This window comes from Paralichthys olivaceus, chromosome 8 (genome assembly GCF_024713975.1).
Source record: "Paralichthys olivaceus isolate ysfri-2021 chromosome 8, ASM2471397v2, whole genome shotgun sequence".
Taxonomy (NCBI): Eukaryota; Metazoa; Chordata; class Actinopteri; order Pleuronectiformes; family Paralichthyidae; genus Paralichthys; species Paralichthys olivaceus.
In genome coordinates, this window is record NC_091100.1 from 1,822,272 (window position 1) to 1,848,133 (window position 25,862).

Sequence of the window (25,862 nt, forward strand, 5' to 3'; positions counted from 1 at the left end):
TAGGGTTAGGGTTAGGGTTGTGATTAGGGTTAGGGATGAATGCCCACTGGAGATCAAGATATTCTTCAATAACTTTCTTTCTGAAGGTCATAAAGACTTAGAAGTTGGTTCCATTTCCACTAATGTGGGTATGCCCGATCCATTGGTACCACCCCCGAGCTCCTATGACCTTTGGAAGGGTTAGGGTTAGGGTTGTGATTAGTGTTTCATTTTTGTGTTCTGTTTAGGGTTAGGGTTAGGAATGAAAAGCCATTGGAGATCAAGATATTCTTCAATAACATTTTTTCTGAAGGTCATAGAGACTTGGAAGTTGGTTCCATCTCCACTAATGTGGCTATGCCCGATCCATTGGAACCATCCCCGAGCTTCTACGACCTTCAGAAATGGTGAAACCACCAAATCTCCCAAAAAAAGTACGAGATATTTGTAAATAACTTTTTTTCTGAAGGTCATAGAGACTTGGGCATTTCGGGATTAATGAAGGGTAGCTTGCCACGCGACCACACCGAATTTCAGCACGTTTCGAGCAAGCAGCGCAAAGTTATTCACCCTATGGTGAATAAGGGTTAGGCTTGCAATGAGGGTTAGGGTTAGGGTTGTGGTTAGGGTTAGGGTTAGGGTTAGGGTTGTGATTAGGGTTAGGGATGAATGCCCACTGGAGATCAAGATATTCTTCAATAACTTTCTTTCTGAAGGTCATAAAGACTTGGAAGTTGGTTCCATCTCCACTAATGTGGGTATGCCCGATCCATTGGTACCACCCCCGAGCTCCTACGACCTTTGGAAGGGTTAGGGTTAGGGTTGTGATTAGTGTTTCATTTTTGTGTTCTGTTTAGGGTTAGGGTTAGGAATGAAAAGCCATTGGAGATCAAGATATTCTTCAATAACTTTTTTTCTGAAGGTCATAGAGACTTGGAAGTTGGTTCCATCTCCACTAATGTGGCTATGCCCGATCCATTGGAACCATCCCCGAGCTTCTACGACCTTCAGAAATGGTGAAACCACCAAATCTCCCAAAAAAAGTATGAGATATTTGTAAATAACTTTTTTTCTGAAGGTCATAGAGACTTGGGCATTTCGGGATTAATGAAGGGTAGCTTGCCACGCGACCACACCGAATTTCAGCACGTTTCGAGCAAGCAGCGCAAAGTTATTCACCCTATGGTGAATAAGGGTTAGGCTTGCAATGAGGGTTAGGGTTAGGGTTGTGGTTAGGGTTAGGGTTAGGGTTAGGGTTGTGATTAGGGTTAGGGATGAATGCCCACTGGAGATCAAGATATTCTTCAATAACTTTCTTTCTGAAGGTCATAAAGACTTGGAAGTTGGTTCCATCTCCACTAATGTGGGTATGCCCGATCCATTGGTACCACCCCCGAGCTCCTACGACCTTTGGAAGGGTTAGGGTTAGGGTTGTGATTAGTGTTTCATTTTTGTGTTCTGTTTAGGGTTAGGGTTAGGAATGAAAAGCCATTGGAGATCAAGATATTCTTCAATAACTTTTTTTCTGAAGGTCATAGAGACTTGGAAGTTGGTTCCATCTCCACTAATGTGGCTATGCCCGATCCATTGGAACCATCCCCGAGCTTCTACGACCTTCAGAAATGGTGAAACCACCAAATCTCCCAAAAAAAGTACGAGATATTTGTAAATAACTTTTTTTCTGAAGGACATAGAGACTTGGGCATTTCGGGATTAATGAAGGGTAGCTTGCCACGCGACCACACCGAATTTCAGCACGTTTCGAGCAAGCAGCGCAAAGTTATTCACCCTATGGTGAATAAGGGTTAGGCTTGCAATGAGGGTTAGGGTTAGGGTTGTGGTTAGGGTTAGGGTTAGGGTTAGGGTTGTGATTAGGGTTAGGGATGAATGCCCACTGGAGATCAAGATATTCTTCAATAACTTTCTTTCTGAAGGTCATAAAGACTTGGAAGTTGGTTCCATCTCCACTAATGTGGGTATGCCCGATCCATTGGTACCACCCCCGAGCTCCTATGACCTTTGGAAGGGTTAGGGTTAGGGTTGTGATTAGTGTTTCATTTTTGTGTTCTGTTTAGGGTTAGGGTTAGGAATGAAAAGCCATTGGAGATCAAGATATTCTTCAATAACTTTTTTTCTGAAGGTCATAGAGACTTGGAAGTTGGTTCCATCTCCACTAATGTGGCTATGCCCGATCCATTGGAACCATCCCCGAGCTTCTACGACCTTCAGAAATGGTGAAACCACCAAATCTCCCAAAAAAAGTACGAGATATTTGTAAATAACTTTTTTTCTGAAGGTCATAGAGACTTGGGCATTTCGGGATTAATGAAGGGTAGCTTGCCACGCGACCACACCGAATTTCAGCACGTTTCGAGCAAGCAGCGCAAAGTTATTCACCCTATGGTGAATAAGGGTTAGGCTTGCAATGAGGGTTAGGGTTAGGGTTGTGGTTAGGGTTAGGGTTAGGGTTAGGGTTGTGATTAGGGTTAGGGATGAATGCCCACTGGAGATCAAGATATTCTTCAATAACTTTCTTTCTGAAGGTCATAAAGACTTGGAAGTTGGTTCCATCTACACTAATGTGGGTATGCCCGATCCATTGGTACCACCCCTGAGCTCCTACGACCTTTGGAAGGGTTAGGGTTAGGGTTGTGATTAGTGTTTCATTTTTGTGTTCTGTTTAGGGTTAGGGTTAGGAATGAAAAGCCATTGGAGATCAAGATATTCTTCAATAACTTTTTTTCTGAAGGTCATAGAGACTTGGAAGTTGGTTCCATCTCCACTAATGTGGCTATGCCCGATCCATTGGAACCATCCCCGAGCTTCTACGACCTTCAGAAATGGTGAAACCACCAAATCTCCCAAAAAAAGTACGAGATATTTGTAAATAACTTTTTTTCTGAAGGTCATAGAGACTTGGGCATTTCGGGATTAATGAAGGGTAGCTTGCCACGCGACCACACCGAATTTCAGCACGTTTCGAGCAAGCAGCGCAAAGTTATTCACCCTATGGTGAATAAGGGTTAGGCTTGCAATGAGGGTTAGGGTTAGGGTTGTGGTTAGGGTTAGGGTTAGGGTTAGGGTTGTGATTAGGGTTAGGGATGAATGCCCACTGGAGATCAAGATATTCTTCAATAACTTTCTTTCTGAAGGTCATAAAGACTTGGAAGTTGGTTCCATCTCCACTAATGTGGGTATGCCCGATCCATTGGTACCACCCCCGAGCTCCTACGACCTTTGGAAGGGTTAGGGTTAGGGTTGTGATTAGTGTTTCATTTTTGTGTTCTGTTTAAGGTTAGGGTTAGGAATGAAAAGCCATTGGAGATCAAGATATTCTTCAATAACTTTTTTTCTGAAGGTCATAGAGACTTGGAAGTTGGTTCCATCTCCACTAATGTGGCTATGCCCGATCCATTGGAACCATCCCCGAGCTTCTACGACCTTCAGAAATGGTGAAACCACCAAATCTCCCAAAAAAAGTACGAGATATTTGTAAATAACTTTTTTTCTGAAGGTCATAGAGACTTGGGCATTTCGGGATTAATGAAGGGTAGCTTGCCACGCGACCACACCGAATTTCAGCACGTTTCGAGCAAGCAGCGCAAAGTTATTCACCCTATGGTGAATAAGGGTTAGGCTTGCAATGAGGGTTAGGGTTAGGGTTGTGGTTAGGGTTAGGGTTAGGGTTGTGATTAGGGTTAGGGATGAATGCCCACTGGAGATCAAGATATTCTTCAATAACTTTCTTTCTGAAGGTCATAAAGACTTGGAAGTTGGTTCCATTTCCACTAATGTGGGTATGCCCGATCCATTGGTACCACCCCCGAGCTCCTATGACCTTTGGAAGGGTTAGGGTTAGGGTTGTGATTAGTGTTTCATTTTTGTGTTCTGTTTAGGGTTAGGGTTAGGAATGAAAAGCCATTGGAGATCAAGATATTCTTCAATAACATTTTTTCTGAAGGTCATAGAGACTTGGAAGTTGGTTCCATCTCCACTAATGTGGCTATGCCCGATCCATTGGAACCATCCCCGAGCTTCTACGACCTTCAGAAATGGTGAAACCACCAAATCTCCCAAAAAAAGTACGAGATATTTGTAAATAACTTTTTTTCTGAAGGTCATAGAGACTTGGGCATTTCGGGATTAATGAAGGGTAGCTTGCCACGCGACCACACCGAATTTCAGCACGTTTCGAGCAAGCAGCGCAAAGTTATTCACCCTATGGTGAATAAGGGTTAGGCTTGCAATGAGGGTTAGGGTTAGGGTTGTGGTTAGGGTTAGGGTTAGGGTTAGGGTTGTGATTAGGGTTAGGGATGAATGCCCACTGGAGATCAAGATATTCTTCAATAACTTTCTTTCTGAAGGTCATAAAGACTTGGAAGTTGGTTCCATCTCCACTAATGTGGGTATGCCCGATCCATTGGTACCACCCCCGAGCTCCTACGACCTTTGGAAGGGTTAGGGTTAGGGTTGTGATTAGTGTTTCATTTTTGTGTTCTGTTTAGGGTTAGGGTTAGGAATGAAAAGCCATTGGAGATCAAGATATTCTTCAATAACTTTTTTTCTGAAGGTCATAGAGACTTGGAAGTTGGTTCCATCTCCACTAATGTGGCTATGCCCGATCCATTGGAACCATCCCCGAGCTTCTACGACCTTCAGAAATGGTGAAACCACCAAATCTCCCAAAAAAAGTATGAGATATTTGTAAATAACTTTTTTTCTGAAGGTCATAGAGACTTGGGCATTTCGGGATTAATGAAGGGTAGCTTGCCACGCGACCACACCGAATTTCAGCACGTTTCGAGCAAGCAGCGCAAAGTTATTCACCCTATGGTGAATAAGGGTTAGGCTTGCAATGAGGGTTAGGGTTAGGGTTGTGGTTAGGGTTAGGGTTAGGGTTAGGGTTGTGATTAGGGTTAGGGATGAATGCCCACTGGAGATCAAGATATTCTTCAATAACTTTCTTTCTGAAGGTCATAAAGACTTGGAAGTTGGTTCCATCTCCACTAATGTGGGTATGCCCGATCCATTGGTACCACCCCCGAGCTCCTACGACCTTTGGAAGGGTTAGGGTTAGGGTTGTGATTAGTGTTTCATTTTTGTCTTCTGTTTAGGGTTAGGGTTAGGAATGAAAAGCCATTGGAGATCAAGATATTCTTCAATAACTTTTTTTCTGAAGGTCATAGAGACTTGGAAGTTGGTTCCATCTCCACTAATGTGGCTATGCCCGATCCATTGGAACCATCCCCGAGCTTCTACGACCTTCAGAAATGGTGAAACCACCAAATCTCCCAAAAAAAGTACGAGATATTTGTAAATAACTTTTTTTCTGAAGGACATAGAGACTTGGGCATTTCGGGATTAATGAAGGGTAGCTTGCCACGCGACCACACCGAATTTCAGCACGTTTCGAGCAAGCAGCGCAAAGTTATTCACCCTATGGTGAATAAGGGTTAGGCTTGCAATGAGGGTTAGGGTTAGGGTTGTGGTTAGGGTTAGGGTTAGGGTTAGGGTTGTGATTAGGGTTAGGGATGAATGCCCACTGGAGATCAAGATATTCTTCAATAACTTTCTTTCTGAAGGTCATAAAGACTTGGAAGTTGGTTCCATCTCCACTAATGTGGGTATGCCCGATCCATTGGTACCACCCCCGAGCTCCTACGACCTTTGGAAGGGTTAGGGTTAGGGTTGTGATTAGTGTTTCATTTTTGTGTTCTGTTTAAGGTTAGGGTTAGGAATGAAAAGCCATTGGAGATCAAGATATTCTTCAATAACTTTTTTTCTGAAGGTCATAGAGACTTGGAAGTTGGTTCCATCTCCACTAATGTGGCTATGCCCGATCCATTGGAACCATCCCCGAGCTTCTACGACCTTCAGAAATGGTGAAACCACCAAATCTCCCAAAAAAAGTACGAGATATTTGTAAATAACTTTTTGTCTGAAGGTCATAGAGACTTGGGCATTTCGGGATTAATGAAGGGTAGCTTGCCACGCGACCACACCGAATTTCAGCACGTTTCGAGCAAGCAGCGCAAAGTTATTCACCCTATGGTGAATAAGGGTTAGGCTTGCAATGAGGGTTAGGGTTAGGGTTAGGGTTAGGGTTGTGATTAGGGTTAGGGATGAATGCCCACTGGAGATCAAGATATTCTTCAATAACTTTCTTTCTGAAGGTCATAAAGACTTGGAAGTTGGTTCCATCTCCACTAATGTGGGTATGCCCGATCCATTGGTACCACCCCCGAGCTCCTACGACCTTTGGAAGGGTTAGGGTTAGGGTTGTGATTAGTGTTTCATTTTTGGGTTCTGTTTAGGGTTAGGGTTAGGAATGAAAAGCCATTGGAGATCAAGATATTCTTCAATAACTTTTTTTCTGAAGGTCATAGAGACTTGGAAGTTGGTTCCATCTCCACTAATGTGGCTATGCCCGATCCATTGGAACCATCCCCAAGCTTCTACGACCTTCAGAAATGGTGAAACCACCAAATCTCCCAAAAAAAGTACGAGATATTTGTAAATAACTTTTTTTCTGAAGGTCATAGAGACTTGGGCATTTCGGGATTAATGAAGGGTAGCTTGCCACGCGACCACACCGAATTTCAGCACGTTTCGAGCAAGCAGCGCAAAGTTATTCACCCTATGGTGAATAAGGGTTAGGCTTGCAATGAGGGTTAGGGTTAGGGTTGTGGTTAGGGTTAGGGTTAGGGTTGTGATTAGGGTTAGGGATGAATGCCCACTGGAGATCAAGATATTCTTCAATAACTTTCTTTCTGAAGGTCATAAAGACTTGGAAGTTGGTTCCATCTCCACTAATGTGGGTATGCCCGATCCATTGGTACCACCCCCGAGCTCCTATGACCTTTGGAAGGGTTAGGGTTAGGGTTGTGATTAGTGTTTCATTTTTGTGTTCTGTTTAAGGTTAGGGTTAGGAATGAAAAGCCATTGGAGATCAAGATATTCTTCAATAACTTTTTTTCTGAAGGTCATAGAGACTTGGAAGTTGGTTCCATCTCCACTAATGTGGCTATGCCCGATCCATTGGAACCATCCCCGAGCTTCTACGACCTTCAGAAATGGTGAAACCACCATATCTCCCAAAAAAAGTACGAGATATTTGTAAATAACTTTTTTTCTGAAGGTCATAGAGACTTGGGCATTTCGGGATTAATGAAGGGTAGATTGCCACGCGACCACACCGAATTTCAGCACGTTTCAAGCAAGCAGCGCAAAGTTATTCACCCTATGGTGAATAAGGGTTAGGCTTGCAATGAGGGTTAGGGTTAGGGTTGTGGTTAGGGTTAGGGTTAGGGTTGTGATTAGGGTTAGGGATGAATGCCCACTGGAGATCAAGATATTCTTCAATAACTTTCTTTCTGAAGGTCATAAAGACTTGGAAGTTGGTTCCATCTCCACTAATGTGGGTATGCCCGATCCATTGGTACCACCCCCAAGCTCCTACGACCTTTGGAAGGGTTAGGGTTAGGGTTGTGATTAGTGTTTCATTTTTGTGTTCTGTTTAGGGTTAGGGTTAGGAATGAAAAGCCATTGGAGATCAAGATATTCTTCAATAACTTTTTTTCTGAAGGTCATAGAGACTTGGAAGTTGGTTCCATCTCCACTAATGTGGCTATGCCCGATCCATTGGTACCACCCCCGAGCTCCTACGACCTTTGGAAGGGTTAGGGTTAGGGTTGTGATTAGTGTTTCATTTTTGTGTTCTGTTTAGGGTTAGGGTTAGGAATGAAAAGCCATTAGAGATCAAGATATTCTTCAATAACTTTTTTTCTGAAGGTCATAGAGACTTGGAAGTTGGTTCCATCTCCACTAATGTGGCTATGCCCGATCCATTGGAACCATCCCCGAGCTTCTACGACCTTCAGAAATGGTGAAACCACCAAATCTCCCAAAAAAAAGTACGAGATATTTGTAAATAACTTTTTTTCTGAAGGTCATAGAGACTTGGGCATTTTGGGATTAATGAAGGGTAGCTTGCCACGCGACCACACCGAATTTCAGCACGTTTCGAGCAAGCAGCGCAAAGTTATTCACCCTATGGTGAATAAGGGTTAGGCTTGCAATGAGGGTTAGGGTTAGGGTTGTGGTTAGGGTTAGGGTTAGGGTTAGGGTTGTGATTAGGGTTAGGGATGAATGCCCACTGGAGATCAAGATATTCTTCAATAACTTTCTTTCTGAAGGTCATAAAGACTTGGAAGTTGGTTCCATCTCCACTAATGTGGGTATGCCCGATCCATTGGTACCACCCCCGAGCTCCTACGACCTTTGGAAGGGTTAGGGTTAGGGTTGTGATTAGTGTTTCATTTTTGTGTTCTGTTTAGGGTTAGGGTTAGGAATGAAAAGCCATTGGAGATCAAGATATTCTTCAATAACTTTTTTTCTGAAGGTCATAGAGACTTGGAAGTTGGTTCCATCTCCACTAATGTGGCTATGCCCGATCCATTGGAACCATCCCCGAGCTTCTACGACCTTCAGAAATGGTGAAACCACCAAATCTCCCAAAAAAAAGTACGAGATATTTGTAAATAACTTTTTTTCTGAAGGTCATAGAGACTTGGGCATTTCGGGATTAATGAAGGGTAGCTTGCCACGCGACCACACCGAATTTCAGCACGTTTCGAGCAAGCAGCGCAAAGTTATTCACCCTATGGTGAATAAGGGTTAGGCTTGCAATGAGGGTTAGGGTTAGGGTTGTGGTTAGGGTTAGGGTTAGGGTTGTGATTAGGGTTAGGGATGAATGCCCACTGGAGATCAAGATATTCTTCAATAACTTTCTTTCTGAAGGTCATAAAGACTTGGAAGTTGGTTCCATCTCCACTAATGTGGGTATGCCCGATCCATTGGTACCACCCCCGAGCTCCTACGACCTTTGGAAGGGTTAGGGTTAGGGTTGTGATTAGTGTTTCATTTTTGGGTTCTGTTTAGGGTTAGGGTTAGGAATGAAAAGCCATTGGAGATCAAGATATTCTTCAATAACTTTTTTTCTGAAGGTCATAGAGACTTGGAAGTTGGTTCCATCTCCACTAATGTGGCTATGCCCGATCCATTGGAACCATCCCCGAGCTTCTACGACTTTCAGAAATGGTGAAACCACCAAATCTCCCAAAAAAAGTAAGAGATATTTGTAAATAACTTTTTTTCTGAAGGTCATAGAGACTTGGGCATTTCGGGATTAATGAAGGGTAGCTTGCCACGCGACCACACCGAATTTCAGCACGTTTCGAGCAAGCAGCGCAAAGTTATTCACCCTATGGTGAATAAGGGTTAGGCTTGCAATGAGGGTTAGGGTTAGGGTTGTGGTTAGGGTTAGGGTTAGGGTTAGGGTTGTGATTAGGGTTAGGGATGAATGCCCACTGGAGATCAAGATATTCTTCAATAACTTTCTTTCTGAAGGTCATAAAGACTTGGAAGTTGGTTCCATCTCCACTAATGTGGGTATGCCCGATCCATTGGTACCACCCCCGAGCTCCTATGACCTTTGGAAGGGTTAGGGTTAGGGTTGTGATTAGTGTTTCATTTTTGTGTTCTGTTTAAGGTTAGGGTTAGGAATGAAAAGCCATTGGAGATCAAGATATTCTTCAATAACTTTTTTTCTGAAGGTCATAGAGACTTGGAAGTTGGTTCCATCTCCACTAATGTGGCTATGCCCGATCCATTGGAACCATCCCCGAGCTTCTACGACCTTCAGAAATGGTGAAACCACCAAATCTCCCAAAAAAAGTACGAGATATTTGTAAATAACTTTTTTTCTGAAGGTCATAGAGACTTGGGCATTTCGGGATTAATGAAGGGTAGATTGCCACGCGACCACACCGAATTTCAGCACGTTTCAAGCAAGCAGCGCAAAGTTATTCACCCTATGGTGAATAAGGGTTAGGCTTGCAATGAGGGTTAGGGTTAGGGTTGTGGTTAGGGTTAGGGTTAGGGTTGTGATTAGGGTTAGGGATGAATGCCCACTGGAGATCAAGATATTCTTCAATAACTTTCTTTCTGAAGGTCATAAAGACTTGGAAGTTGGTTCCATCTCCACTAATGTGGGTATGCCCGATCCATTGGTACCACCCCCAAGCTCCTACGACCTTTGGAAGGGTTAGGGTTAGGGTTGTGATTAGTGTTTCATTTTTGTGTTCTGTTTAGGGTTAGGGTTAGGAATGAAAAGCCATTGGAGATCAAGATATTCTTCAATAACTTTTTTTCTGAAGGTCATAGAGACTTGGAAGTTGGTTCCATCTCCACTAATGTGGCTATGCCCGATCCATTGGAACCATCCCCGAGCTTCTATGACCTTCAGAAATGGTGAAACCACCAAATCTCCCAAAAAAAGTACGAGATATTTGTAAATAACTTTTTTTCTGAAGGTCATAGAGACTTGGGCATTTCGGGATTAATGAAGGGTAGCTTGCCACGCGACCACACCGAATTTCAGCATGTTTCGAGCAAGCAGCGCAAAGTTATTCACCCTATGGTGAATAAGGGTTAGGCTTGCAATGAGGGTTAGGGTTAGGGTTGTGGTTAGGGTTAGGGTTAGGGTTAGGGTTGTGATTAGGGTTAGGGATGAATGCCCACTGGAGATCAAGATATTCTTCAATAACTTTCTTTCTGAAGGTCATAAAGACTTGGAAGTTGGTTCCATCTCCACTAATGTGGGTATGCCCGATCCATTGGTACCACCCCCGAGCTCCTACGACCTTTGGAAGGGTTAGGGTTAGGGTTGTGATTAGTGTTTCATTTTTGTGTTCTGTTTAGGGTTAGGGTTAGGAATGAAAAGCCATTGGAGATCAAGATATTCTTCAATAACTTTTTTTCTGAAGGTCATAGAGACTTGGAAGTTGGTTCCATCTCCACTAATGTGGCTATGCCCGATCCATTGGTACCACCCCCGAGCTCCTACGACCTTTGGAAGGGTTAGGGTTAGGGTTGTGATTAGTGTTTCATTTTTGTGTTCTGTTTAGGGTTAGGGTTAGGAATGAAAAGCCATTAGAGATCAAGATATTCTTCAATAACTTTTTTTCTGAAGGTCATAGAGACTTGGAAGTTGGTTCCATCTCCACTAATGTGGCTATGCCCGATCCATTGGAACCATCCCCGAGCTTCTACGACCTTCAGAAATGGTGAAACCACCAAATCTCCCAAAAAAAAGTACGAGATATTTGTAAATAACTTTTTTTCTGAAGGTCATAGAGACTTGGGCATTTCGGGATTAATGAAGGGTAGCTTGCCACGCGACCACACCGAATTTCAGCACGTTTCGAGCAAGCAGCGCAAAGTTATTCACCCTATGGTGAATAAGGGTTAGGCTTGCAATGAGGGTTAGGGTTAGGGTTGTGGTTAGGGTTAGGGTTAGGGTTAGGGTTGTGATTAGGGTTAGGGATGAATGCCCACTGGAGATCAAGATATTCTTCAATAACTTTCTTTCTGAAGGTCATAAAGACTTGGAAGTTGGTTCCATCTCCACTAATGTGGGTATGCCCGATCCATTGGTACCACCCCCGAGCTCCTACGACCTTTGGAAGGGTTAGGGTTAGGGTTGTGATTAGTGTTTCATTTTTGTGTTCTGTTTAGGGTTAGGGTTAGGAATGAAAAGCCATTGGAGATCAAGATATTCTTCAATAACTTTTTTTCTGAAGGTCATAGAGACTTGGAAGTTGGTTCCATCTCCACTAATGTGGCTATGCCCGATCCATTGGAACCATCCCCGAGCTTCTACGACCTTCAGAAATGGTGAAACCACCAAATCTCCCAAAAAAAAGTACGAGATATTTGTAAATAACTTTTTTTCTGAAGGTCATAGAGACTTGGGCATTTCGGGATTAATGAAGGGTAGCTTGCTACGCGACCACACCGAATTTCAGCACGTTTCGAGCAAGCAGCGCAAAGTTATTCACCCTATGGTGAATAAGGGTTAGGCTTGCAATGAGGGTTAGGGTTAGGGTTGTGGTTAGGGTTAGGGTTAGGGTTGTGATTAGGGTTAGGGATGAATGCCCACTGGAGATCAAGATATTCTTCAATAACTTTCTTTCTGAAGGTCATAAAGACTTGGAAGTTGGTTCCATCTCCACTAATGTGGGTATGCCCGATCCATTGGTACCACCCCCGAGCTCCTACGACCTTTGGAAGGGTTAGGGTTAGGGTTGTGATTAGTGTTTCATTTTTGGGTTCTGTTTAGGGTTAGGGTTAGGAATGAAAAGCCATTGGAGATCAAGATATTCTTCAATAACTTTTTTTCTGAAGGTCATAGAGACTTGGAAGTTGGTTCCATCTCCACTAATGTGGCTATGCCCGATCCATTGGAACCATCCCCGAGCTTCTACGACTTTCAGAAATGGTGAAACCACCAAATCTCCCAAAAAAAGTAAGAGATATTTGTAAATAACTTTTTTTCTGAAGGTCATAGAGACTTGGGCATTTCGGGATTAATGAAGGGTAGCTTGCCACGCGACCACACCGAATTTCAGCACGTTTCGAGCAAGCAGCGCAAAGTTATTCACCCTATGGTGAATAAGGGTTAGGCTTGCAATGAGGGTTAGGGTTAGGGTTGTGGTTAGGGTTAGGGTTAGGGTTAGGGTTGTGATTAGGGTTAGGGATGAATGCCCACTGGAGATCAAGATATTCTTCAATAACTTTCTTTCTGAAGGTCATAAAGACTTGGAAGTTGGTTCCATCTCCACTAATGTGGGTATGCCCGATCCATTGGTACCACCCCCGAGCTCCTACGACCTTTGGAAGGGTTAGGGTTAGGGTTGTGATTAGTGTTTCATTTTTGGGTTCTGTTTAGGGTTAGGGTTAGGAATGAAAAGCCATTGGAGATCAAGATATTCTTCAATAACTTTCTTTCTGAAGGTCATAAAGACTTGGAAGTTGGTTCCATCTCCACTAATGTGGGTATGCCCGATCCATTGGTACCACCCCCGAGCTCCTACGACCTTTGGAAGGGTTAGGGTTAGGGTTGTGATTAGTGTTTCATTTTTGTGTTCTGTTTAGGGTTAGGGTTAGGAATGAAAAGCCATTGGAGATCAAGATATTCTTCAATAACTTTTTTTCTGAAGGTCATAGAGACTTGGAAGTTGGTTCCATCTCCACTAATGTGGCTATGCCCGATCCATTGGTACCACCCCCGAGCTCCTACGACCTTTGGAAGGGTTAGGGTTAGGGTTGTGATTAGTGTTTCATTTTTGTGTTCTGTTTAGGGTTAGGGTTAGGAATGAAAAGCCATTAGAGATCAAGATATTCTTCAATAACTTTTTTTCTGAAGGTCATAGAGACTTGGAAGTTGGTTCCATCTCCACTAATGTGGCTATGCCCGATCCATTGGAACCATCCCCGAGCTTCTACGACCTTCAGAAATGGTGAAACCACCAAATCTCCCAAAAAAAAGTACGAGATATTTGTAAATAACTTTTTTTCTGAAGGTCATAGAGACTTGGGCATTTCGGGATTAATGAAGGGTAGCTTGCCACGCGACCACACCGAATTTCAGCACGTTTCGAGCAAGCAGCGCAAAGTTATTCACCCTATGGTGAATAAGGGTTAGGCTTGCAATGAGGGTTAGGGTTAGGGTTGTGGTTAGGGTTAGGGTTAGGGTTAGGGTTGTGATTAGGGTTAGGGATGAATGCCCACTGGAGATCAAGATATTCTTCAATAACTTTCTTTCTGAAGGTCATAAAGACTTGGAAGTTGGTTCCATCTCCACTAATGTGGGTATGCCCGATCCATTGGTACCACCCCTGAGCTCCTACGACCTTTGGAAGGGTTAGGGTTAGGGTTGTGATTAGTGTTTCATTTTTGGGTTCTGTTTAGGGTTAGGGTTAGGAATGAAAAGCCATTGGAGATCAAGATATTCTTCAATAACTTTTTTTCTGAAGGTCATAGAGACTTGGAAGTTGGTTCCATCTCCACTAATGTGGCTATGCCCGATCCATTGGAACCATCCCCGAGCTTCTACGACTTTCAGAAATGGTGAAACCACCAAATCTCCCAAAAAAAGTAAGAGATATTTGTAAATAACTTTTTTTCTGAAGGTCATAGAGACTTGGGCATTTCGGGATTAATGAAGGGTAGCTTGCCACGCGACCACACCGAATTTCAGCACGTTTCGAGCAAGCAGCGCAAAGTTATTCACCCTATGGTGAATAAGGGTTAGGCTTGCAATGAGGGTTAGGGTTAGGGTTGTGGTTAGGGTTAGGGTTAGGGTTAGGGTTGTGATTAGGGTTAGGGATGAATGCCCACTGGAGATCAAGATATTCTTCAATAACTTTCTTTCTGAAGGTCATAAAGACTTGGAAGTTGGTTCCATCTCCACTAATGTGGGTATGCCCGATCCATTGGTACCACCCCCGAGCTCCTACGACCTTTGGAAGGGTTAGGGTTAGGGTTGTGATTAGTGTTTCATTTTTGGGTTCTGTTTAGGGTTAGGGTTAGGAATGAAAAGCCATTGGAGATCAAGATATTCTTCAATAACTTTTTTTCTGAAGGTCATAGAGACTTGGAAGTTGGTTCCATCTCCACTAATGTGGCTATGCCCGATCCATTGGAACCATCCCCGAGCTTCTACGACCTTCAGAAATGGTGAAACCACCAAATCTCCCAAAAAAAGTACGAGATATTTGTAAATAACTTTTGTTCTGAAGGTCATAGAGACTTGGGCATTTCTGGATTAATGAAGGGTAGCTTGCCACGCGACCACACCGAATTTCAGCACGTTTCGAGCAAGCAGCGCAAAGTTATTCACCCTATGGTGAATAAGGGTTAGGCTTGCAATGAGGGTTAGGGTTAGGGTTGTGGTTAGGGTTAGGGTTAGGGTTGTGATTAGGGTTAGGGATGAATGCCCACTGGAGATCAAGATATTCTTCAATAACTTTCTTTCTGAAGGTCATAAAGACTTGGAAGTTGGTTCCATCTCCACTAATGTGGGTATGCCCGATCCATTGGTACCACCCCCGAGCTCCTACGACCTTTGGAAGGGTTAGGGTTAGGGTTGTGATTAGTGTTTCATTTTTGTGTTCTGTTTAGGGTTAGGGTTAGGAATGAAAAGCCATTGGAGATCAAGATATTCTTCAATAACTTTTTTTCTGAAGGTCATAGAGACTTGGAAGTTGGTTCCATCTCCACTAATGTGGCTATGCCCGATCCATTGGAACCATCCCCGAGCTTCTACGACCTTCAGAAATGGTGAAACCACCAAATCTCCCAAAAAAAAGTACGAGATATTTGTAAATAACTTTTTTTCTGAAGGTCATAGAGACTTGGGCATTTCGGGATTAATGAAGGGTAGCTTGCCACGCGACCACACCGAATTTCAGCACGTTTCGAGCAAGCAGCGCAAAGTTATTCACCCTATGGTGAATAAGGGTTAGGCTTGCAATGAGGGTTAGGGTTAGGGTTGTGGTTAGGGTTAGGGTTAGGGTTGTGATTAGGGTTAGGGATGAATGCCCACTGGAGATCAAGATATTCTTCAATAACTTTCTTTCTGAAGGTCATAAAGACTTGGAAGTTGGTTCCATCTCCACTAATGTGGGTATGCCCGATCCATTGGTACCACCCCTGAGCTCCTACGACCTTTGGAAGGGTTAGGGTTAGGGTTGTGATTAGTGTTTCATTTTTGGGTTCTGTTTAGGGTTAGGGTTAGGAATGAAAAGCCATTGGAGATCAAGATATTCTTCAATAACTTTTTTTCTGAAGGTCATAGAGACTTGGAAGTTGGTTCCATCTCCACTAATGTGGCTATGCCCGATCCATTGGAACCATCCCCGAGCTTCTACGACTTTCAGAAATGGTGAAACCACCAAATCTCCCAAAAAAAGTAAGAGATATTTGTAAATAACTTTTTTTCTGAAGGTCATAGAGACTTGGGCATTTCGGGATTAATGAAGGGTAGCTTGCCACGCGACCACACCGAATTTCAGCACGTTTCGAGCAAGCAGCGCAAAGTTATTCACCCTATGGTGAATAAGGGTTAGGCTTGCAATGAGGGTTAGGGTTAGGGTTGTGGTTAGGGTTAGGGTTAGGGTTAGGGTTGTGATTAGGGTTAGGGATGAATGCCCACTGGAGATCAAGATATTCTTCAATAACTTTCTTTCTGAAGGTCATAAAGACTTGGAAGTTGGTTCCATCTCCACTAATGTGGGTATGCCCGATCCATTGGTACCACCCCCGAGCTCCTACGACCTTTGGAAGGGTTAGGGTTAGGGTTGTGATTAGTGTTTCATTTTTGGGTTCTGTTTAGGGTTAGGGTTAGGAATGAAAAGCCATTGGAGATCAAGATATTCTTCAATAACTTTTTTTCTGAAGGTCATAGAGACTTGGAAGTTGGTTCCATCTCCACTAATGTGGCTATGCCCGATCCATTGGAACCATCCCCGAGCTTCTACGACCTTCAGAAATGGTGAAACCACCAAATCTCCCAAAAAAAGTACGAGATATTTGTAAATAACTTTTGTTCTGAAGGTCATAGAGACTTGGGCATTTCTGGATTAATGAAGGGTAGCTTGCCACGCGACCACACCAAATTTCAGCACGTTTCGAGCAAGCAGCGCAAAGTTATTCACCCTATGGTGAATAAGGGTTAGGCTTGCAATGAGGGTTAGGGTTAGGGTTGTGGTTAGGGTTAGGGTTAGGGTTGTGATTAGGGTTAGGGATGAATGCCCACTGGAGATCAAGATATTCTTCAATAACTTTCTTTCTGAAGGTCATAAAGACTTGGAAGTTGGTTCCATCTCCACTAATGTGGGTATGCCCGATCCATTGGTACCACCCCCGAGCTCCTACGACCTTTGGAAGGGTTAGGGTTAGGGTTGTGATTAGTGTTTCATTTTTGGGTTCTGGTTAGGGTTAGGAATGAAAAGCCATTGGAGATCAAGATATTCTTCAATAACTTTTTTTCTGAAGGTCATAGAGACTTGGAAGTTGGTTCCATCTCCACTAATGTGGCTATGCCCGATCCATTGGAACCATCCCCGAGCTTCTACGACCTTCAGAAATGGTGAAACCACCAAATCTCCCAAAAAAAGTACGAGATATTTGTAAATAACTTTTTTTCTGAAGGTCATAGAGACTTGGGCATTTCGGGATTAATGAAGGGTAGCTTGCCACGCGACCACACCGAATTTCAGCACGTTTCGAGCAAGCAGCGCAAAGTTATTCACCCTATGGTGAATAAGGGTTAGGCTTGCAATGAGGGTTAGGGTTAAGGCAGTTGCCCTTGTGCCACACTGTTTAACAGAGGTTGCCTTTGTTGCCACACTGTTTGAAGGCAGTAGCCTGTGATGCCACACTGTTTAACGGAAGTTGCCTTTGTTGCCACACTGTTTAAATGCAGTTGCCCTTGTGCCACACTGTTTAAAGGCAGTTGCCCTTGTGCCACACTGTTTAAAGGCAGTAGCCTGTGAGGCCACACTGTTTAATGGAAGTTGCCTCTGTTGCCACACTGTTTAAATGCAGTTGCCCTTGTGCCACACTGTTTAAAGGCAGTTGACCTGGATGTGACACTGTTTATAGGCAGTTGCCTGTGATGCCACACTGTTGAACAGAGGTTGCCTTTGATGCCACACTGTTTAAAGGCAGTTGCCTGTGATGCCACACTGTTTGAAGGCAGTTGCCTCTGTTGCCACACTGTTTAAAGGCAGTTGCGTTTGTCTCCACGCTGTTTATAGGCATTTGCCTATGATGCCACACTGTTTATTGGAGGTTGCCTTTGTTGCCACACTGTTTAAAGGCAGTAGCCTGTGATGCCACACTGTTTAACAGAAGTTGCCTTTGTTGCCACACTGTTTAAAGGCAGTTGCCCTTGTGCCACACTGTTTAAAGGCAGTTGCCCTGGATGTCACACTGTTTATAGGCAGTTGCCTGTGATGCCACACTGTTTAACAGAGGTTGCCTTTGTTGCCACACTGTTTAAAGGCAGTAGCCTGTGATGCCACACTGTTTAACGGAAGTTGCCTTTGTTGCCACACTGTTTAAATGCAGTTGCCCTTGACCCCACACTGTTTAAAGGCAGTTGCCCTTGTGCCACACTGTTTAAAGGCAGTTGCCTGTGATGCCACACTGTTTAACGGAGGTTGCCTTCGTTGCCACACTATTTAAAGACAGTAGCCTGTGATGCCACACTGTTTAACGGAGGTTACCTTCGTTGCCACACTATTTAAAGGGAGTAGCCTGTGATGCCACACTGTTTAACGGAAGTTGCCTTTGTTGCCACACTGTTTAAAGGCAGTTGCCTTTGTCCCCACACTTTTTATAGGCAGTTGCCTGTGATGCCGCACTGTTTAAAGGCAGTTGCTTTTGATGCCACACTGTTTAAAGGCAGTTTCCTTTGTCCCCACAATGTTTAAAGGCAGTAGCCTGTGATGCCACACTGTTTAAAGGCAGGTACCTGTGATGCCACACTGTTTAAAGGCAGTTGCTTACTGTTTAAAGGCAGTTGCCCTTGTGCCACACTGTTTAAAGGCAGTTGCCCTTGATGTCACACTGTTTATAGGCAGTTGCCTGTGATGCCACACTGTTTAACGGAAGTTGCCTTTGTTGCCACACTGTTTAAAGGCAGTAGCCTGTGATGCCACACTGTTTAACAGAAGTTGCCTTTGTTGCCACACTGTTTAAAGGCAGTTGCCCTTGTGCCACACTGTTTAAAGGTAGTTGCCCTGGATGTCACACTGTTTAAAGGCAGTAGCCTGTGATGCCACACTGTTTAACGGAAGTTGCCTTTGTTGCCACACTGTTTAAAGGCAGTTGCCTGTGATGCCACACTGTTTGAAGGCAGTTGCCTCTGTTGCCACACTGTTTAAAGGCAGTTGCCTTTGTCCCCACACTGTTTAAAGGCAGTTGCCTGTGATGCCACACTGTTTAAAGCAGTAGCCTGTGATACCCACTGTTTAAAGGCAGTTGCCTATGATGCCACACTGTTTAAAGCAGTAGCCTGTGATGCCACACTGTTTGAAGGCAGTTGCCTATGATGTCACACTGTTTAAAGGCAGTTGCCTTTGTGATGCCACACTGTTTATAGGCAGTTGCCTCTGTTGCCACAATGTTTAAAGGCAGTTGCCTTTGTCCCCACACTGTTTATAGGCAGTTGCCTGTGATGCCACACTGTCTAAGGCAGTAGCCTGTGATGCCAGACTGTTTAAAGGCAGTTGCCTTTGTTGCCACACTGTTTAAAGGCAGTTGCCTGTGATGCCACACTCTTTGAAGGCAGTTGCCTCTGTTGCCACACTGTTTAAAGGCAGTTGCCTTTGTCCCCACACTGTTTATAGGAAGTTGCCTGTGATGCCACACTGTTTAACGGAAGTTGCCTTTGTTGCCACACTGTTTAAAGGCAGTTGCCCTTGTGTGACACTGTTTAAAGGCAGTTGCCATATATGTCACACTGTTTAAAGGCAGTTGCCTGTGATGCCACACTGTTTGAAGGCAGTTGCCTCTCTTGCCACACTGTTTAAAGGCAGTAGCCTGTGATGCCACACTGTTTAAAGGCAGTTGCCCTTGTGCCGCACTGTTTAAAGGCAGTTGCCATTGATGTCACACTGTGTAAAGGCAGTTGCCTGTGATGCCACACTGTTTAATGGAAATTGCCTTTGTTGCCACACTGTTTAAAGGCAGTTGTTTAAAGGCCGCTATGTGATCACGTTGGATTCAAACACACCTAACTCCTTCCTCCTCACATTCTTAACATGTGATGTGTGAAATTCCACAAAACACTAAAGTTAAATCAATGGGCCTGATGCAAACTTTGAACAGACACCAGAGACAACACAACACATCTGGTGTCAGCAGTTCACTTTGTGTTAACAGTTACATTCAAGGCGTTCATCACGGAAGTAGAACCTCACATCCATATGAGACGTGGTCCCTCCAGTCCTCAGAGGAAATGAATACAACTATCCACATTTACCCATCACACATAAAACCCTGGTTAAACCCATCAAGCAAGTCTGTCACTGAGTGGAGCTCATGCCTCCACCAAGGCCCAGCAGTCTCCCTCAATTCAATCAAGCTGCACCAAATTTCAAACACTCACAGAAACCAGTCCTCTAAATAATCCTGACTGTTTTCATCAGTCTCACCATTATAAAGAAAGAAAAGTCTCCTGGATCCGCCTTTAACAGGATTCCTGCCATAGTGTGATGAGTTTGTGGAAAATCAGTTTTTAGTTTTCTGGTGTAATTCTGCTGAAAAACCAACAAACTGATGAAAACAAGACCAAAAACATAAGAAAGAATCATAAAATCACGATACATAATGATTGATTTCCTTCTGCGTATTGTAATAACCACATTAATATCATGTAGAAGACACGAGATGAGTCACGTGGTGTTACGACACCCTCAAAGGCTCATCACAAAGACGTCCAACATGGTTCAGAGGGTAACAGTAAAAAAACAAGTCCATTCATTGCAGAAAAGACAAGAAGCTCAACAACAGGCCGGCAAAATGGAGAAAAGAAGGAAAAGCCAACACATCAACCCACAAAGAGTCGCAGGATCTAAGAATCTTCCTTCAACCTAAACCAACATCAGAACTAAAGCAAACAGAAATAAAGCCGTGAACACTGGACGACAGGACCCATCAGAAAAGAACAAGAAAAGAAACAACACAATAAAACTCTTGCTCTAAAGGTCATGCTGTACAAACTGCTGCTGCAACCGCGGATGGAAAGAGAGAGAGACTTCCTGTCCCCTCTTAAATACTTTCAGCGTCTTGTACGGATGTACTCTGAAGTCGTCCATCTTTGTTATTGTTGTCACAGTGGCTCTGATGCTTCACACCAGGTCTTCCTGCTCCTCTGTGTCTTCTGTCTCTGCTGCAGCAGTGACGTTCTCATACTCAGGACAATCGTCTGACTGATGGAGGAGAGATGATAAATATTAAGCCTCACTGGACTTTTTTCATGAAACCTGCATATAATCACAGTTCATTCCAAATGTTTAGAACGTTATAGCGCCCCCTGTCCATTTGTCTGTTTGTTTATCAGCAGGATTGAGCAAAAACATTTTGGGGCAGATTCAGACAAAGTAGCTGATCCAAGAAATGTTTCATCTCCTTCTTTAACATTGAGATGAAAACAGTGATACCCAGTGGTTCTCTTGGCCTCACTGTCTCTCACCTCCATCTCCACAGCTTCATTCACTTCTGATTTCAAGCTCAGAGTTTTCTTCATCCTGGATCCAAAACAACAACAAACAACATTTTACTAAATGAACTTCAGAACTAAAACTAGTGTTTGAAGACATTTGAAGAGACAGTGAAAGAGCAGAGGGTGAACTGATGGATTTTTATTGTTGTACCTCGTCCACAGAGTCCAGACAAGCACTGGAACCAGCACGACCACCAGAGTCAGCCTGATGATATTCATGATTATTACTGACTCCCCTAGACAACAGATAGGAGACATTAGCAGTGTGGTGAGACTGATGACTCCGTTTGCCAGGAGATGCTGTTGGTCAGTCAGTATTGTTCATGTGCAATATGATGGGCTTGATATACAGCTATGAGACATCTGCAAATCCTGAGTATTGATGGTTTAAGGTTCTGGTGCAATGAAAAGGAGGCGGGGTGTAGGCTGTAAGAGTCCGAGTGCTTAAATCACCTGCTCCAACAGTCACATGTAAGGAGGCGTCACTACGTCCTCGTCTGTTCTGAGCCTCACACCGATAATTTCCACCATGTTCAGCTGTGATATTAGTGATGGTGAAGATTTGTCCTGATGCTCTTGGTGAGTCCTCGTCCTCCTTGTACCAGGTGTAATTAGCTGCTGGGTTAGCATCACTGCTGCAGGTCAGAGTCACTGAGCTGCCCTCCATGATCTCACCAGAGGGACTCACTGACACAGAGGGAACCTTTGGAGCGTCTGGTGTCAAACATGCAAGATCATGAAATCAAGTGATCAGAACATTATTCCTCATCATATAAAGGATAGATGGCTCATAAGTGATGTCACAAAGAAGCTAGAGAATGACATCACGCCTACTTAAAGCTGCATTTCCTGTTGTATCCCTGCCTCTAATAGGACTATAGAGACGACCTCAAGCTTATATACATGAAAAATAATCTATGATCACATGGTGGGAATGTCGTCACAATGAATTTAGAAAATGACATCATATAATGTAGTGATGCAACAACAGATGTTTCCAGCCCAGTCCCTTTGTTTGTTGGTTGTTGATCTGAAGCAAGATTTCACCAAACGAGTGGATTAGCATGAAACTTGAAGGTAGGATGAGGTACGGGTCAGGGAAGAACTCACAACACTTTGGTTTGAATCCCGATAACTTTCTGTAAGAATGCGAGACAGGGCTGGGTTTCATGGATATGTCCATGTTTTCTACTCACACTGGACGTCTAAGTGAAGAGACGTGGAGTTGATCTGTCCGTACTGATTCTCAGACTTGCAGGAGTAGACCCCGCTGTCCGCAGAGCTGATGGAGGAGAGACGATAAACGCCCTCTGGTCCTTGAAGCAGAGTTCGGTTCTCCTTGTACCAGGTGTGTTCAGCTGCTGGGTTAGCGTCACTGCTGCAGGTCAGAGTCACTGAGCTGCCCTCCATGATCTCACCAGAGGGACTCACTGACACAGAGGGAACCTTTGGAGCATCTGAAGGATAGTCTATATTAACACACAGGATGAGAATACAATCAAAACACAGTCTGTATCATTTGTTCAAGTTTAAATTATCTCCACATTATTGTAGCTTTATGAAGAGGAGTAAACTCACACAATGTAGGAGAAGGGAAACGCTCATGTCCTTCTATAGCACAGTGATAGTTGTCTCCAGCATTAAAGTGTTGGAGGAGAAAGTATTTTTTCCGTCCAACAAGTTGTTTGTTATTCTTGAACCAAACGTAGGAAAGAGGATCAGGCAGCTGACAACTGCTGTGACAGGTCAGCTCTGTCCAGGTAGGATATGGATTGGCTGTTGATCTCCTCACATGTACCTGGAGCTGAGGGTCTGTGAACAAACATGTTCTTTTATTTCAACATACACACGAACATTTCAAACTGACTGACTCTAATGAAAATGTTACCTGTGACATTCAAAGTGACTCCAGCTGAACCAGTAAAACTCTCTTGGATTGTTGTGACCTTGAACTCTTTCACAGCTGAACCAGTAACACTGATTCGGTTTGTTGTGAACCTGAACTTGTACACAGCTGAGTCTGTCTCTCTCAGGTCAGAGATTCTCAGAGTGCACTTGTTGTTTTCACAGAGATACTCCACACGACCTGAATACTCCGGATCAGTCATTAGATCAACGTAAATACCATTACTATCTTTAATGAACCAGAACGTTTTCTGAACTGTAACTTCACGGTTATTAAATGTGGATGTGTAGGTACAGTTAATGTCCACTGTTGATCCTCTAGGGACACAGATCTCAGTAGAAGTGTATCTCACTCCCCAGCCATTCTCACACTGTACCACTGAAACACAGAGAATCAGATTCATAACGACACCAGAGACAATTATTTGACTTTTTCATTTTTGTAGAAAAGAAACACATTTCCATCAGCAGCATTCCATAGCATTTCAATGAATGACTCCACACACTGATGACAATTCCTGCATCGAGAGGAGAGGAACTCAGTCATGATACTACTACTACTATTACTACTACTACTACTATTACTACTACTACTACTATTACTGTTTCAGAATCTGCAATATTTTGATCTTTAGATGATAGAAACTCAGATCTGTCTGAAAAAATTGAAGAATTAAAAATAATACTGATGATAATTAATTTATATATTTTCTATCTGCACCACTTTACAGGTGGAGATCTGAAAATGAACGAATGGTTCATTTATATTTTTACTTTCTTTCTCAAACTCACTTCAGATGAATCAGAAGTCCGAGTGTAAAATAGACTGACAAAATAAATGTAGACGTACAGTACCTGGCACACTGAGGAGGAGGAGAACAAATCCACTCGCTGCTGCAGTTCCACTCATAGTAGCTGCTGCTCTCATCTGTGACTTCAAACTATTCAAACGTCCACAGATAAATAATGTGCACAAGACGAAACTCAGTCACATCACAGACACGCCTACCTACAACACAGGAGAGTCTGAGAGTAAAGACGGAATCTGTAAGAACAAGATGAAGTCAAACTGATAAATACACCAACTTCCTTCCTCTTTACACCCACATGCATGCTGAGTCAAATAGTGTTAAACTGTTGTTTGAACGAGCGTGAGAAACAACTTTAGTGTCTTCTGTTCATATCAAACCTGTATCGTCCACATCACGAGAACAATTCAAGTGTCTTAAAAAGATGCAGTCCACTGTGTTTCAGAAACATGAAATAAAAGCACATTAAGAGAGAGAGAGAGGAATCAAAGACACATTTAAGAGGAATTAGAAAATAAATGACAACTACTTCCACTGACATGGAAGATGCAGGGTTTATGACCAATGCTGCAGCCAGCCACCAGGGGGTGACAGATATGATTTGGCTTCACTTTGGGGGAGCAGTCATGTTTTCCATCTTCATAAACAGTCTGTGTGTCAAACGTGAAGTTGAGGGAAGATTAGACGTTCATTTGAGTTACAACTTCCTGTTTCATGGTGAAACATCAAAGTTTGACACGTCACCATGGAAACATGAAGTGTTCTGTGTTCCTTGATGAGCGGGTGTCACTTCTGCAACAATCTCCTGTTACATCTTCAAAATGTTCTGACCGGAGCTTTAATCGTCCAGAAACATGAGGAGCTTTAAAATTGTTGACCTAGTTTTTATGTCATGTACTTCATGTTTCTCAGCTGAATACCTCAACAGTCCTTTAAATATATTACAATACTTCATAAGATTACAGTTAACAGCTATGACATTTAAATTCAAGCTCTACTGCTTTTATTAGTGGTCAGATTTCTCATGTGAGTCATACTTGTTTTGTCTGATACACGTGTAAAACTGTTCACCCGCGTAGACTGGACTTCACAAGCTCATGAACAGGTGCACATGAGCAGTAGAGCGACACAGGAACCATCGACTCCTGGTTCTATAGCGTGTTGGGGTTAGATGGGCGGAGCCTCCCACTTTGCTCTGACTGTGCGTTAACCTGGAGTCGGAATAATCGGAAGAATTATTTCCCGACTGGAAAATTCACATTAACTCCATCTCAGCTCTGGAACTGATTCTCCTGATTAGTCTGATATCCCATTAAAGTAGTTATGTAGATATGAAGTTCATTTATTTACTTGCCTTTTTCAAGTTGGATCAACTTTGTGGTCTGAGCGTATTGTGAAAACTAAAAGTCAAACAAATGGAAATAAATCTGTCATGTTTCATATTTTCCCCCAAAGTGTTTAAAGAGACAAACTGTACCTGACAGGTGAGGGCCGTGTGCACACTACCTCTACGCTCTGTGTAGAACAGAGTGTATAATAATCTTGAAGGTAAACGATCAGTATCACATGAAGGTTCAGTGCTTCAGTTGGAGCATGTCAAACATCACACTTCTTTCATCTATCATCTGTGATTATCTGATAGTGTCAGAAGAAAGAAGACGGACAAACGGCAGAATCACTCATGTTTGGACACAGAGAAAAGACAGATGGGGTGAGTATGTCTGATACCAGAGCTGAGTTAGTAACAAGAACGTGGCCATGATAAAAAAAGAGCCTTGTTTTTTGTAGTTGGTGGAGATGTACAAAACAAAAGTGTATTTGATCTGATCCTCCACGGCGTCCTTCGGCTTTACATGCAAGTTTTGCAGCCTGTACATCCTGAATCACAACAGTCCATCTCAAAAACCTCTGAGCAAACAAAGTGAACAGACAAGATTTAAAACATGCATGTGCAGTGTGGTTGAGACTAAGTTAAGAATAACAGAGCTGGTGTGAGAGTGTCAAACATGACAAATCGCTAGAGAAGAAAAATG

General features: G+C 43.3%; 1 protein-coding gene and 1 long non-coding RNA gene across 4 annotated transcripts; one reads left to right on the forward strand and one right to left on the reverse strand.

The window, feature by feature from the left end:
• Positions 1-17,106: 17,106 nt before the first annotated feature.
• On the reverse strand, positions 17,107-25,714 carry LOC109642843 (B-cell receptor CD22-like). 2 transcript variants are annotated; one of them, XM_069529801.1, is made up of 7 exons: positions 23,876-25,714; positions 23,004-23,399; positions 22,694-22,927; positions 21,569-21,829; positions 21,267-21,351; positions 21,086-21,140; positions 17,107-20,822 (listed from the first exon to the last, which is right to left on the reverse strand). In XM_069529801.1, exons 1-7 carry the CDS (start codon positions 23,946-23,948, stop codon positions 20,742-20,744), a joined length of 1,185 nt encoding a protein of 394 aa, XP_069385902.1. In that variant the 5' UTR covers positions 23,949-25,714; the 3' UTR covers positions 17,107-20,741. The 2 variants fall into 2 exon arrangements, with proteins under 2 accessions (XP_069385902.1, XP_069385901.1); XM_069529800.1 differs by having other exon boundaries at positions 17,107-21,140.
• LOC138411106 (uncharacterized) lies at positions 21,868-23,715 on the forward strand. 2 transcript variants are annotated; one of them, XR_011243763.1, is made up of 3 exons: positions 21,868-22,202; positions 22,366-23,232; positions 23,467-23,715. It is a non-coding gene; the product is annotated as an uncharacterized lncRNA (long non-coding RNA). The 2 variants fall into 2 exon arrangements; XR_011243762.1 differs by having other exon boundaries at positions 21,868-22,192.
• Positions 25,715-25,862: the final 148 nt, after the last annotated feature.